The 15,195-nt window shown below is 30.9% G+C and overlaps 1 protein-coding gene across 1 annotated transcript in view; it reads right to left on the bottom strand.

The window, feature by feature from the left end:
* Positions 1-6,441: 6,441 nt before the first annotated feature.
* Positions 6,442-15,195, bottom strand: part of LOC142333013 (protein kinase C-like 2) — a 48,804-nt gene continuing 40,050 nt past the window's right edge. Inside the window, exons 5-6 of the mRNA XM_075379784.1 lie at positions 13,381-13,466; positions 6,442-6,541 (exon numbers count right to left, since the gene is read on the bottom strand). Coding sequence (XP_075235899.1) covers positions 6,539-6,541; positions 13,381-13,466 — 89 coding nt within the window. The 3' untranslated portion in view covers positions 6,442-6,538. The remainder of the gene's footprint in view (positions 6,542-13,380; positions 13,467-15,195) is intronic.

Genomic DNA, 15,195 nt, shown 5'->3' with positions numbered 1-15,195 from the left:
GTGGAACAGTTTTGCACATGACAACTGTTAGATGCCGACTTCTTGCAGCTGGATGGAAAGCTCATTGACCAGCTGAATAGCAGCTTTTAACACTAGTGTGTACAAAAAGAAAGGCTCTTTTGGGCCAAAGCATGTGCAAACTGGATCAATGAAGACTGGAAAAATGTTATTTTTTCTGAAGGGTCATAGTTTTATGTTCAGGGCGAAAGTATTCCATACGTTAGAAAAGCATCAGATGAAAATACATCACCACGTTTTATTCAACAATGAGTTAAATAACCCCAGAAAAAATTTTTTCGGGTTGTTTTACATTTGAAGGCCTTATTTGTTACATCCAGCCTTATTTGTTGAAAAGAGATGGATATGTCAAGATTCTAAAGGAAAGAATACTGACACAACTTCAAAACAGATTTTCTCAAAGCAATTGAGTGTTCCAACAACATTTGACATTATGCCGTACTATCAAAAAAGTGGAAAAGTTTTTTGAAGAATGAAACATCAAAGTGATCCCATGACCAGGCAACTAACCAAACTTAAACCCAACTGAAAATGTTTTAATCAAAAAATGAATTGTATTATAAAAATTGACTTCATTACAGCAATAATATTGGTATGGTTTCATCATGAAATCAAAAAATTGTGTAGTACACTGGTTGAATTGATCCAAAATCATGTACATGATTAAGAAGAATGGAGGCCATATTAATTTCCTTCACAAACAGTACAGGTATAGTTGTTTCCTAAATAAAGTTACTCTTTATTAAATAACATCTGTGTTCAGAAAAATTTGTATGCTATTGTATTAAATCAGATAACAGAAGTGTTTTTGTGTAACTCAATAAAATGCTGTTTACAAGAAAGGACTTTATTATACAGAGTGATTCAAAGAAAGGGAAAATTTAAACAATTAAATAACGTTAATGAAATATATATTTTTTTAAATGAATTTTATTTCATGTAATTGTACAAATGTTGCCATTTTAGGATACATACATTTTAGTTTATTTTTTAAAGATGACGTCTTGCAGGTGACCTCCTCTTCTACGTAAACACTCACGAAGTCTCTTCGTTAAATTGTTCATGGTTTGACGTAACATCTCAACTGGAATTTCCGCAATTGCTTCTCGGATCTTTACCTTCAGTTCTTCCGTTGTAGCAGGTCTACTGTGGAACACTTTGCTTTTAAGGTGACCCCACAAAAAGTAATCGCAAGCTGAGAGATCAGGCGATCTGGGAGGCCATCTAATGTCACCATTTCCTGAAATGACACGTTGTCCAAACAATCGGCGTACAGCTGCAATCGATATTCGTGCAGTATGTGACGTTGCCCGTCTTGTTGAAACAAGGCTGTGTTAAGAATCGGTGGAGATCTCTTTTGTTGTTCCACAACAAAGGTTTCAAGCACGGCTACGTAACGAGCCGACGTCACTGTAATCGCAAGACCGTTGTCATCCTCAAAAAAATAAGGGCCTATAACACCGTAAGATGACATAGCACACCACACGGTCACTTTCTGGCTGTGCAACGAACGCTGGTGTAGCTGAGTAGGATTTTCTTGTGTTCAGTATCTGAAATTTTCCTCGTTAACAAATCCACTGAGGTGGAAATGCTCTTCGTCTAACATCCACAGTTCGTGAACAAACTCTTCGTTATCATTTATCTTCTGAAGCGTTACATTACAGAATTGTGCTCGCACAACTGCATCGTTCGGTTTCAGTTCCTGGACGATCTGCAACTTGTATGGATGGAATTGCAAGTCCTTCACTAGCATTCTTCGAACACTTGAACTATGCAATTGTAAAGATGCTGAGAGACGACGGATTGACCGGTGTGGACTTCGTATGACAGCATCTTGTAGAACTTGAACATTCTGTGGTGTACGGACGGTTCGCTCACGGCCTGGAAGTTTCTTTTTCATTGCCGAACCGGTTTCCTCAAAATTAAATATACATGTTTTAATTGCATGTGCTGATGGAACACGGTCGTGCCGTCCCAGATTAAAATGACGGCGAAATTCTCTACGCGCTCCCTCCGCACTGTCATTGTTTTTGTAAAACGCTTTGATAGCAAATGCACGTTGCGCACCGCTCCAAGGATCCATGACAACTAAATGGCAGGTTAGGTTAGAGAGGCTGGCTCCACTTATCAAGTGGTACTAATAGCCCACGGCTACCAACACAACTTTCAAAATTTCCCGTTTCTTTGAATCACCCTGTACTTCTGTTGCCATTTTTAATGAATTTCCAAACCATTTAAAAGATATTCCCAATGATTTATTTAAAATAAAATTAAAAGATTTTCTTTTACAGAAAACTGAGTTTTTAAGTTATACTAATTAAAATAAATTTTTAAGAACAAAAATCTTCAAATTTTTTGCTTCACTGTTTAATGTGAGTATAAGTATGTACTTAAATAATTTTCATAATGCTTCTATATTATAATTTACTTTTTAGTTATTTTACATAATTAATATCTTCATGTATTTAATAATATTTCTTGTGTTTAAATTTAGAATAACCAATTTGGATTTTTATCGCTACTATTTTTATTTTATAATTACCAGCATATCATTTTTTAATACTCTGATTAATGTTTTACCATGGTTTCCCTTGATCCACCCACACAAACACTGGGTCATTTCCTTTCTTTTATCCATGGAGTAGCTTACTTATTAATTCTGATGTTATCTACATAATGTACTATTAGGTATTGTTCAAAATAAAATGTTTATTTACATGTATCAATTATATAAATTTTTATACATACGTAATATGCATTTGTTATCACAACAGTCCCTTAAGATATTTATTGTTTTACTGGTTTTTCAAAGAAAAGTATATTATCTTTGGTTGCACGGTTTGACTGGTCGGGGGGGGGGGGGTGAAATTGAATTTTCTTTACACATTTTGAAGAATGAGAAGTATGAAAATACCACTCGCTTAAAATGTAATTTTAAGACAGTTATGTAATTGTAAGACTATTTTTTCAATTACCAGTAGTCAACAATTTTTTTTTTTTAAGTAACATTGATGAAAATAGCTGTATTCAGAGTTTTTGTGTCACTAAATTCAAATTAATTACACAAAATGCTGTAACACATACAATTTTTTTTTTGTTAGTCAAATCCCCAACCCCTGGGTTGGGGATTTGACTAAAAACAGATGACATATTTTTGTAACGTAATGTACATGAGTATTGAATAAAAAATATATTTATATCTAAATCATGTTAAATCTAATTACAAACATTTGATTAAGTACCATGTGCAATAAAAAACATTAATGTTACATAAAGGTAAATGGTAGTCGCCCCAGCAGTAGTCACTCATCATAGATGGATCTCAGCATCCCTGGAATCACGTTTCCATCGTTCTGATGAAATCGATCTCTTTGTTAGTCACTAACTGTACCCAAACTTTCCAGAACAAATCCAAATATGAGTGCAAATGATGTATTTTTAAGGATATGTAATATTCTAGTAATTCATAGGCTTTTAGGAGTTCATATATGAAAGTTTTATAGTTCTCATCCTTTGTTTGTTACCCAGAAATCCCTTTACTACACTTACAAAACAAATCCAAGCTGCCAATTCTTTGTCATTTAATTTTTCTTTAAAAAGGGATCACTTTAAAGTTTCCTTATTTGAGGTCCATTAAAGATGCCGTCTTTTAGTTTAGCATCACTTAACTGGGAAAATAATTCTTTTAAGTACTTGAAACCATTATCTTCTTTGTCCATAGCTTTAACAAAGTTTCTCATTAATCACTCATTAATATGGAGTGCTGGGAAAAGCACCTTTTTTGGATCAATGAAGGGAGTATACTTTACATTTGAAGTTCTTGGTTCAAGATAAGTTCTGAGGCCAATTTTTCTTTATGAAATGTTCCTGTGTTCCCTGACTATCCCATAAAAAAAAAACAATAAAACTTTGTAAAACCCCTAACAATATACAAACCGCTTTTAAATTTCCACAAACATTCCACTGATACTGTTCATATTTAACTTCATTTCACATGTTAGCCAAGTTATCATAGTTTTCTTTCATTGTCACTGAATGAGCTAAAGGAATAAATGGTTTTTTCATTTATTATGAAGAAAGACTGCTTTTAGGCTATATCTAGATGAATCTATGAAATTATGCCACTTGGAAGATATATGTTCCACATTAAGTTCATTCATTAAACCATCAATATCATAACAGATGCATAGCGATCCTTCCATTTTTTTAAAATTTGAGAATGTTATATTCCACTTTCAGTAAAGTGAAATACTTGTGTTTTTATCTAACAGGTTTTGTTGTTGAAGTCTGAAACCAAAAAGTTCAGCTTTTTGTTTTGATAAACTAAGGTCACATATCAAATCATTTAATTCATTTTGAGTTAATAAATGAGGCTCACTGGTGGTTGCTAAAAACATAGGGTCACTACTAGTGGTCTCAGAAAGTTGTGAATCAGAACCTGAAGAAGTAACAATCACTTACAAGGTCAAAAAGTTCTCTCCACACCATAGAACAGCAAACAATGTAGAATTTTTCTTGCCATGCCATGTAAATCTAGGGCAGAAGATGGACTGCCTTAGATTTATGTGACAATTCATCCAAAAACATATGAGGAGCCCAACATTTATCTTGATCTTCAAATTTGCCACTTAAATGTAAAGAATAGGTTTTTTTTACTTCCAGAGGTGTACTTTAATGTAAATCTTCCATATGTATAAATAGCAAAACTTATCTGCTGGATTTTTGCAACACTGACAACTAGAACTTGCAGTTTTATATAAAATATAACAAAATTACTAAAAGATACTTGACTCCACGCAAGACAGAATCAAACCAAACTTTAAAAAAATATAAGAAAGTCTTTAAATGCTCATAAAATGAGGTGGGTATATCCAGTAAAGTCTGGTGAAAACAATTCCAGGTAATTCAAAACAGGTACTCAGAAGTGGGATGTGGTAGGACACTTCTGTAGATAGATATTTTAATAACTAGTAAAATAAAATACAAAAGGAGAATTTTCATTAATGTTACAAAAAGCACATCAACAAATGTAATTCTTAAAATTTTGTTGTATAAAAGTCATTGTCAAATAAAAAAAAACCAAAAAGTATAAATTGATTAACTCCTAATTTGATGCTGAATTTGAAATTTAAAAAGGAACGTTTTTTGCAACATTTTTTTGTCATTTTCAGTTATTTTTTTTATATATATTTTAATTTTATTTACAATATGGGTAGACCCAAACAATGCAATTTATATTAAAAGAAAACTGTCTCAAGAAACACAAGGCCAGAATATTTCCTTTTGATAAAAATTATAAAAGGAAACAAAATAAAAAAATGCCAATAGCATGGACAAAAACGCTCTCTAATATGAAGGAATATGTATTTCTAGATTTTCAAACTAAGTTTCTTGAATTTTTAAGGAAAAATAATTTGAATGTCACAATTACATCAAGCTATAAATCATTTATACTATAATAACCTAATACCTAATAATGACAAAAAGTTTTTAAAAATTTACTTTTTGTTTAAAAAAAAAAACTTCGGGTATAATAGGTTCAGCAAATAGATCAAATGAGAACATCCTTTTAAAAACATTTTTAAACACTGAAATTTAAAAAAGTGGAAATTCTTCACACTTTCAAATAAACAAATTTATGGTGACAGTAGCAAATGAAGTTAATTCTGCAGTTGTAAAATGAAAACTGAATTAAGAACAAAAGGGTATTAATAAAAAAAAGCTTGTTAATGATTAAATAACATGATAATAGGGTAAAAAAAAGAAAATATTAGAACCTAATTGTTATAGGTATAGTTTAGAATATTTTTAATGTTGGATTAAACCCTTGATCTAATCATATTTTTATAGTTCTTGGGATCTTCTCCAGGATATGACATTTACCTCTAAATCATCATGAACAAGTGTTTGTTTACAAATCTCTAAATATTAGATAAAATGCCGCAACACAGTGTTAAATAATAATCACTATTAGCAGACATAAGATCCATTCATAATAAAAACACTTTACATACACAGGTCAATAAAGTTGAAAATATAATAACAATAAAGATGTTATTTAATATGTTGATAACCAACTCTAAAGCAACCAGTCTCTTGTGTAGTTCTACACATTCCAGCTCCATAACACTACATAGTACAGTTACACAATTCTGATAGTAACCCTTACTATCAGTAAGGGCCATTTTTTACTCAAATGGCATTCATTTAGCATATTTACTTTGTTACTAAAGAATGCACAATGATTACTACTTCATTACCTAAGTCGGGTTAAAGTTAATTTCTTTTCTTTTTTTTGTAATATTTTTTTATAACAGTTTCTTTATTCAATGAAGCTAATATATGTATGTTTATTTTTTCCTTTCTACCACGAGTAGATTACAAAAGCATATATTTTTAATTTAAAATAACACTTGAAAACAGCTTTGTTATTGAAAAAGAATAAGAAATTCATTTTATTGACTGGCCCGAAAAGAAAATAAATTAAACATTTTCTTGTAAGAGTAAATAGATGATTTATTCACTGAAACAAAATAAAAAAAATTTCAATTAATTGATGAATAAAAGAATTTATTTAATTTTTTCAGACATTTTAAAATTATATGAGATAAGGCATATTATCTGCTTATTTTTTCTTTATTCCTATAAAGAAGAGTACAGTACAAGAATATTGATTTGGAACATCTGCATTAGAGAAAACTTGTATTTAAATATAATTTTTCCAAGTCATGGCCAAATACGAGTAAATTTTCTTTATAGATAATAATAGTAGTATGTCTTTTCGTCATACTAGGAGTTTTAAGTGATACAGTGTAACTTCTTATATGCTATGGAGCTGTTGTAAAAAAGTACAAAAGACATTATATGTGCTTTGGAGATGGCTGTTAACATGTTTAAAATTAACTTTCTTTTTCATTTTGCCAATGTTTTCAATAATGATAATTTTTTACTCGAATTACAACAAATTTATTCATTAACAATCCTATTTTCCACTAAAAACAGTCTTCCTCACATAACTTTTATTTAAGAGAAGCAACTGAAGTCAAGAAAAAGGCTGTTCATAATATTATAGCTAATCTTACTCTATGTGTATGTGTGCATATATATATATATATATATGTGTGTGTGTGTGTGTGTGTGTGTGTGTGTGTGTGTGCAATCAAATTTTTCTAGCCTTGTTGATAAAATAAATAATTATCATATAAGCATTAAATACTTGAAATATGTTCATTGTAAAATCATAAGATATGTGATGGCAAAACATCTTACTGCTTCCAGTTTTGCCAACTTAGTAATACATTAGTTAAATTTAACATAAGGTCCATCATGTATTTGATGAAAATTTTATGTGGATTAAATTTTTAAAAAAGTAACAGAATAACACTTACCAAAAAATGGAATAAACTTAAAGAGAAAAGCGATCAACATTCTGGAAGACTATTAAAATAAATTGAAATTATTTAAATAAAAAAAGTCTGAAATTGCAATCAAATATCAGACTTGAATTTTAATTCAAGACTGATGATTCACCACGTGGAAAATTATTTATAGTAGTAGTAGTCACCCTGTACACTATTCATGCTGGATCCAACAAGTGTTTTGCACTGGCATTCCACAGGACATTTTGATCCGACTAGTGTGGTCTTAAGAAAGCCAGAACATAGTCAGACAAGACATATTCTATCAAACATATAAAGAATACTTACTTAAAACTATTATAAAAGTCCATTATCTAAAGATTGCGGTGCTATAAATAGTAATGAAACTAAAAAGATAAATAATAGAAACATTCAAATTATGATACGCATACCATTATTAAAATCAGAATAATACTGATGATTAATTGACAAGTTATTGTACAATTGCTTCATCTGGCTGAAAACTAATAAAAATCTTTAAATCTACGATATGTCTAAAGTAACATAAACTCTTGCCCAAATAATTACACCAAAACATTAATGCAGGATGTACTACCATAAATTAATCTACCACAATGTATGATATCATATAACTTATCTCTTAATATCAAATTTTTTATTTTACTTTGCAATTATCCTGAAATTGCCATTTTATTACTTCTGCTGTAATTCCTAATCTGTTTCATACCAATCTACAAAGCTAATTCCCACTTTAGATTTTATAGTAGAATTTTATTCAGTTATACTTCATTAACCACTTGCCTTATTGACCAAATTAACTCAAAATCTGTCTGTATCTCTCTGTAGCTGATTAACTTGAGTAATCATGACATTTGTTAATTTTTATAATTCTTAATATCAGGCAATTCAAAAAACTTCACAACTTTAAAAGCATATAAAAATTTATTGAGATAACTTATAGATTCGGTTAAGGTCTCATTTCATACAAAAACATATCAAGTTTGTCACCCAACACTCACTTTGGTCTGATATGACTTCCATTTGTAATGCGATATACAACCCACCTGAAGTCGATTTCATTCCAGACTGTAGCCAGCAAGTCGGGCATTTTTGCAACTGCAGCGTCAATTTGAATTCTTAGTTCAACATGATCAGCAAGCAAGTTCATAAAACCAATCTTTAATGAAACCCCATAAGAAGAAATCTAGTGGAGTCAAGTCTGGAAAGCAAGGTAGGCCATGCAATTAGACATTCACGACCAATCCACCTGGGAATCAAGTATCAAGAAAATCTCTAGATTTCTAGACACTAGTAAGGTGGTGGTGCTCCATCTTGTTGATAGTAACGGCAATAATCTTGGTCATCATCGTCTAACTGAGGAATTAGAAAGTTTTTCAGCATATCCAGATAAAGGATACCATTTACGGTTGTTTCCTGGAAGAACGGGCCAAACAATCTTAGTTTGTTTAGGGCACAGAAAACATTGACATTTTAGGGCTATCCCAAATGTGCTGCAAAGTTTCATGAGGGTTTTCACCACATACACATTTGGCAATTATGGGTGTTCACCCTGCTACTTATGTGAACCATTGACTCATCGCTTATGTGAAAATTTGTCATCATCTGTAATGTGTTGAACCATGGTTTCAATGGCTTCAAGTGCAATTGTTTATATAATACACGCCAAACAGCAGTTTGTAGAATGCCAGTCTCACATGACGCATGTCGAGTTGATTTGTTCAGACTACGTGCAAAGCTTTCTCTTAGTTGTTCCACAGCAGCTTCAAGGATACATGGGCATCCTGGTGATTTTGTATATTTAACAGATCAACCTTTCTCAATGATGGTTTGGTGCCAAAAGTAAATTGTATGCCTACTAAGCGGCTCCCTACCGTACTCTCTAACAAAATTACATTGAACTGCAGTATCTGACTTACAAAATTGTGAAACCAAAACACACAGCGAGTACATTCCGCACCAGTAAATGTAACTATTTTTAAAAGCGCTGGTAGCTGAATTTGGTACTAATGAACTACCTGAGTCAAAACTTGATGAGTTTTGCTATGAAATGAGATCTCAACCGAAGCTGTAAGTTATCTAAATAGATTTTTATATGCTTTTAGAGTTGATATGTCCTTTATGAATCACTCTGTATTTAAATAACCCAGATTCATTTCTAACAGTATTATACCACATTATGATCCTGTTTGATACAGGCTTCTGTTCTATTTCTCTATATTTTTAAAATTATCAATTTTAACACATTCAAAAATGTCTTTATATTCATTGTTATTTTATGTAGATTGTTTGTTACAATCTGTAACACATAATTATTTATCAATAAATCTGTTTTATTGTATTAATTTTCGTATACTGTCATTTTCATATACAGCTAAATGATAATTTTTTTTATTTTTATGACTGCACAGAATAACTTGGCTTTAAAATCTGAAAAAATTTAAAATCTCTTTTTCTCTGCTAAGACAAAAAAAAATTAATATTTATGGTTTTGGCAGAGAGAAATGATAAATGCATTCAGTGTGACTTTGTTTTCTTCTGTTAGTAGCTAAGTAAGACTTATAAAGCAAATTGTTTAGTACAGCATTTCTCAACCTTTCAGTATTTGCGACCCTATTTGCAATCATAATTTTCATTGCGCCCCCTCTCTCATACAATAACAATATGTACAATAATAATGTATTTTGACGCTTAAGCTACACTGCAACCTTAATTACAAACCTTATAAATTACAAGAATAAGTAAATTTACTGATATTTGGCAATGCGAATCTGCTGCATTGACAAAACCAGAATCGATGCCTCCCTATTGCTCTCTATCTTACGTCCATCGTTTTGGACATTCTCGCAGCTGTGTGAGAAGTTCTGATTTGTCACAAACATTTTGGAATGTATATGCGACCGTCTGTACAAATATGTATAAATGCTACACCTCATTCAATTCCAGTCAGTCTCAGTTGAGTCGATCCTTCTATTGCTATCGAATCTATCATCAATGTGTATGTTGTAATTTGGATGTTAATTGCAATTCACGGTATTAAATATTCACGGCAGTAGATTTATACAGAATCATGAATAAATTTTTAAGTGGGCATAAGTGAGTATTAGATGATAGTGTACCCACCGGGTTGGTCTAGTGGTGAACGCATCTTCCCAAATCAGCTGATTTGGAAGTCGAGAGTTCCAGTGTTCAAGTCCTAGTAAAGTCAGTTATTTTTACACGGATTTGAATACTAGATCGTGGATACCGGTGTTCTTTGGTGGTTGGGTTTCAATTAACCACACATCTCAGGGATGGTCGAACTGAGAATGTACAAGACTACACTTCATTTACACTCATACATATCATCCTCATTCATCCTCTGAAGAATTATCTAAACGGTAGTTACCGAAGACTAAACAGGAAAATGAAAGAAAAAGATGATAGTGAACCATCAACCAGTGCACAGATGAGCGTGGTTCCAAAAATAAAATCAAGAAAATATCCTCAAAAATACTTAAATTTTGGGTTTACCAGTATTGGAGTAAATGAAGAAGAAGGTATGTTTCTTTCTCAAATATCTTGGGAGTAGAAAGCATGAAACCTAATAGACTTAAACAACATTTGGAAACACTTCATAATGAGTACGTTAACAAACCCTGAGAATTCTTGAAACTAAAATTAAAATCGTACGAAAAGCAAACATCATTTTTAAAAAAACTTTGTGAATGAAAGAGCTTTACTTGCCTCTTACAAAGTTTCATATAAAATAGTTAGATATAAAAAGCCTCACACCATTGATGAAGAGCTATTATCCCAGCTGCAATTGAAATTGTAGAAACTATGTTTGGAGATAATTTTGCCAAACAATTGTAGTCTACACCTCTATCAAATGATATTGTTGCCTGTCGAATTGGTGATATAGCTGAAGATGTACAGCATCAACTATTCGGGAAGTGGCGTGACAAATTGTTTTCAATTCAAATTGATGAGGCAACAGATAGCAATAAAGATGCTCCCTTTCATTGCCTATGTTCGATTTTGTGATGGTATGTCAGCAGTAGGAGAACTACTTTTCTGCCAACCAATAGAACTCAAAGCAACAGCACTCGCATTATTTGCTATATTAAATAATTTTATAAACGGGGAAACACAGAGTGGAAAAATTACATTGGAATGTGCTCGTTCAATGTCTAGAAGATTCCAAAGTATACAAGCACTTGTGAAACAAAAATCTCCAGTGTGTCTGGACACATTGTGTGATTCACAGAGAAGCTCTGGCTTCCAAAGAAATGAGTCCTGGTCTGAATATTGTGCTAACGATGGTTGTAACCATAATAAATTATATAAAAATGAGACCCCTAAAATCAAGAATCTTTTCTACACTTTGTAAAGACATGGCTGCAGTACATTCAGCGTTACTATCTTATTGTGAGGCAAGATAGTTATCACGTGGGTAACCTTTACAATGCATTTATGAATTAAGAGATGAAATCGCCATTTTTCTAAAAGAGGAAAACCAACCAGAAGCTGAGAAGTTTCGAAATGGTTTATTTGTGATGGAACTTGGTCAACATATTCAAGAAATTAAATACCTTGAATCTTCAACTCTAAGAAGCAAATACACATATGTTGAATATCAGTGATAAAGTTAATGCTTTTTGTAGAAAATTGGAATTGTAGAGAAGAAATTTAAAGCAAAAGTACCTAGAAATGTTTGCAAATGTGGATGAATGTGTTAAAACTCACAAGGCTGAAGAACAATATGTGGAAGTTGTTTTTATATTTTTGAAAATCATCTAGCTGTGCTGGCAAACAATTTTAAAACGTATTCTCTTACTTACAAGAAAATAGCAAGTTACGCTATTTTCTAATGGTAGCAAGTTATCAGTGGTTTAGGGATCTATTTCAAAATGCTCCCGAAGGGCTCTCAACTGCCAAAGAAGAAATCTTCATAAACTTCACACAAGTGGCGAAATCAAAAGACAATTTAGTAATAAATCACTCTTTGAATTTTGGGAAGGGGTGGATGATAACTTTTCTGCACTGAAAACAAGAGCATTTTGTATACTATTACCATTTTCAACATCCTACCTTTGCGAATCCTTTTTTTCTGCGGTGGCTGCTTTGTTAAAGACAAAATATAGATCTCAGCTAAATATAGAAAAAGAACTCAGGGTGTCTATTTCTAATATTAAACCTTCTTTCAAAAAAATTTGCTCTGCAAGATAGGCCCAAGGGAGTCGCTAATAATTATTAAACTTGTTTTTAATTTATTATTCACAAGTTAATTATTAAATACACCTTGCAATACTGATACAATCCTAATTATAAGTGTATTATATCAGTGTAAATGTGTATTTTATTATTTATTATGTTAGAATGTATTTTGTTTTGCTTTCCTTTCAGTAAATTAATGAATTTTTTAATAATATTTTCTTTTCGGTATGCTTGCGCCCCCCCTATGTGGATGTGCCTCACAGGTTGTGAAACACTGGTTTAATAAATTATTGTAATTATTTATCAGGTTTCATAATACAACAGAAATAAATTTTGTAATAAATAATGCGTGAATATTTTGTCTATTTTATCTAATTATAAAATAATTTCACAATCAGAGCGAGGTCATGTTATGGATATTTTGTGGAAATACCATTTCTGTTTTATTACAAAAATCAGTATCACTCAAATTTTATCAATCCTGTAGAGAAAATTCTGAAAATTCGTTAAATAGATAAAGTTTTTCATGAAAAGTTTGAAAATCAAAAGAAAATAATGTGTTATAAGAGGAAGAAGGATCAGATTTATGAAAGATATAAGCAGTAAAATTATAGTTAGGTGGTATAGCACTTAGTATTCTAAATTCTGAATAAACTTATCCTGGATTCAATATCCTTTAATGGAACAATTCAACAACAAAGGGTAAATGGAAATATTTTCCCCTTTAATTTTATAATATATGAAATATTCTATATGCAATACTTACAATTGTACTTTCCGAGTCGCGTCCTGATCCAGGACATTTTGTTAGGAATTTTTCATGACATTTTTTATGAACTGCAGTTTGACATACTGAAATAAAATCAAAATATAAAATTAAAATAAATCAAAATGCGGTCAAATTACAAAGATAACACTACAAGTTATCTAAAAATATATACATATAAACTCAGTAAACCTTTTATTCGCTGTTACATTAAAAATATTCATATATGGAATGTATAGTTAAAAGAAATATCATTATGTAATAAAATTAATTTTCTTCAGAAAACATACATTTTAGTACAAATATCTTAAAACAGAAAAGAATCCTATGAAACATAATCAATTTGTATATGTACTTTAATTTAGAGACAAATGTGATCTCACTAATAGTTCAATTTCTTAAGCAGATATAATTCACTGTTCATATAATGAGATGATTGAAGGAGACTGTTAAACATTTTTTCACATTATGCTTCAAAATAGCTAAGATTTTATACTGTTTCAATCACTTTTTTATTTTTAATAATTATAATACCTCCCTTAAAACTTTCTTCTTCATATATTGTCAGCAGTTAACAACATAGTTTGGAGGAACCCCCACTGAATGCAATAAACAAAAATATAAAATACAAATAACCTTACAGAATTACAAATTGTAATATTTCTTTTAAGTATATAGAAATGATCAATAATCTTTAATATGAATAAATAAGCTGTTCACCTAATAAGAATTACAAAAGTCATCATTTAATTTTCTCAATAAAGCCATTACTATAAGTAATACAACTCAAGAGGAGAAGAGTTTTTTGTTTTTTCTTTCCATTACTCCAACTTACTCCAATTTCTTATTATTACAAGCATCCCTCATCACAGCTTCTCCCACACTAATACATTCAGAACTTCAAAAATTGAAAATAGTTTTTTAGTAATCAATTATGGGCTGTTGCACTCACAGTTGCCACTATTCACAACTTACTTAAATTAAAATGTTTAGTTAGAGGATGTGTTGCCAAAATCAAATTTTTAAAAACCCAGCAAGGTACTGAAATTTTCAAGAACTACTTTCCCCCCAGAACAGCAAAGTCCAGAAGTTATATAATTTTGAAACTCTTTTGGCATTATAATGGATACATATTTTAATCATGTTACCTATTTGAATATCAAATTCAGATAGTCAATTTCAGTGTGATAATCAAAATCTGATTTGAAACCCACGATATTTGAACTCTATCTTGAGCCGAGCATATACATTGCTCTTCAAGTCTTTGAGAATAAACTGGTATAGATTCAGTTGTCTACAATCATAAATTCTAGTAGCCCTAGAAATTCTTCTTTCTATCTGGTACCTCACCAATCTAGGCATTATTAAAATATTAATACCAACCTGAAAGTTGGAGCTATGATAATTATATGTATGGCTTACCTATATGGAACTACTTTGTTCAGGATATAAAAATAATTTAGAGTGCTACTTTGCTTGCAAGAGGATCAGTTCTTGCTAGTCACTACCAGATTAGACAATTACATTAAATTTAATAAAACACATATGAGCGAGTTGATATTGATACTGAAATTCCTAACACCATCAAAACTTTGTTAAATATATAATAGTCGTCATTCCCTTTAATTATATTATTAGACTAATTTGTTTTTACATATATAATGATAACAATATAAATTGATCTTTAATAGAAAATGACATTAAATTTTGTTAATCACATACAACTACCTGAATAAGATTTGACATAAACATCTATCGATAGATAATGATACTAAATTTATTAAAAGAAGTTCTAGGTTATTTATTTACACTTTT

This window comes from Lycorma delicatula, chromosome 12, assembly GCF_047948215.1.
Source record: "Lycorma delicatula isolate Av1 chromosome 12, ASM4794821v1, whole genome shotgun sequence".
Lineage (NCBI taxonomy): Eukaryota > Metazoa > Arthropoda > Insecta > Hemiptera > Fulgoridae > Lycorma > Lycorma delicatula.
Note: the sequence above shows the minus strand (reverse complement) of the source record. Positions and strands in the feature narration are given on the sequence as shown.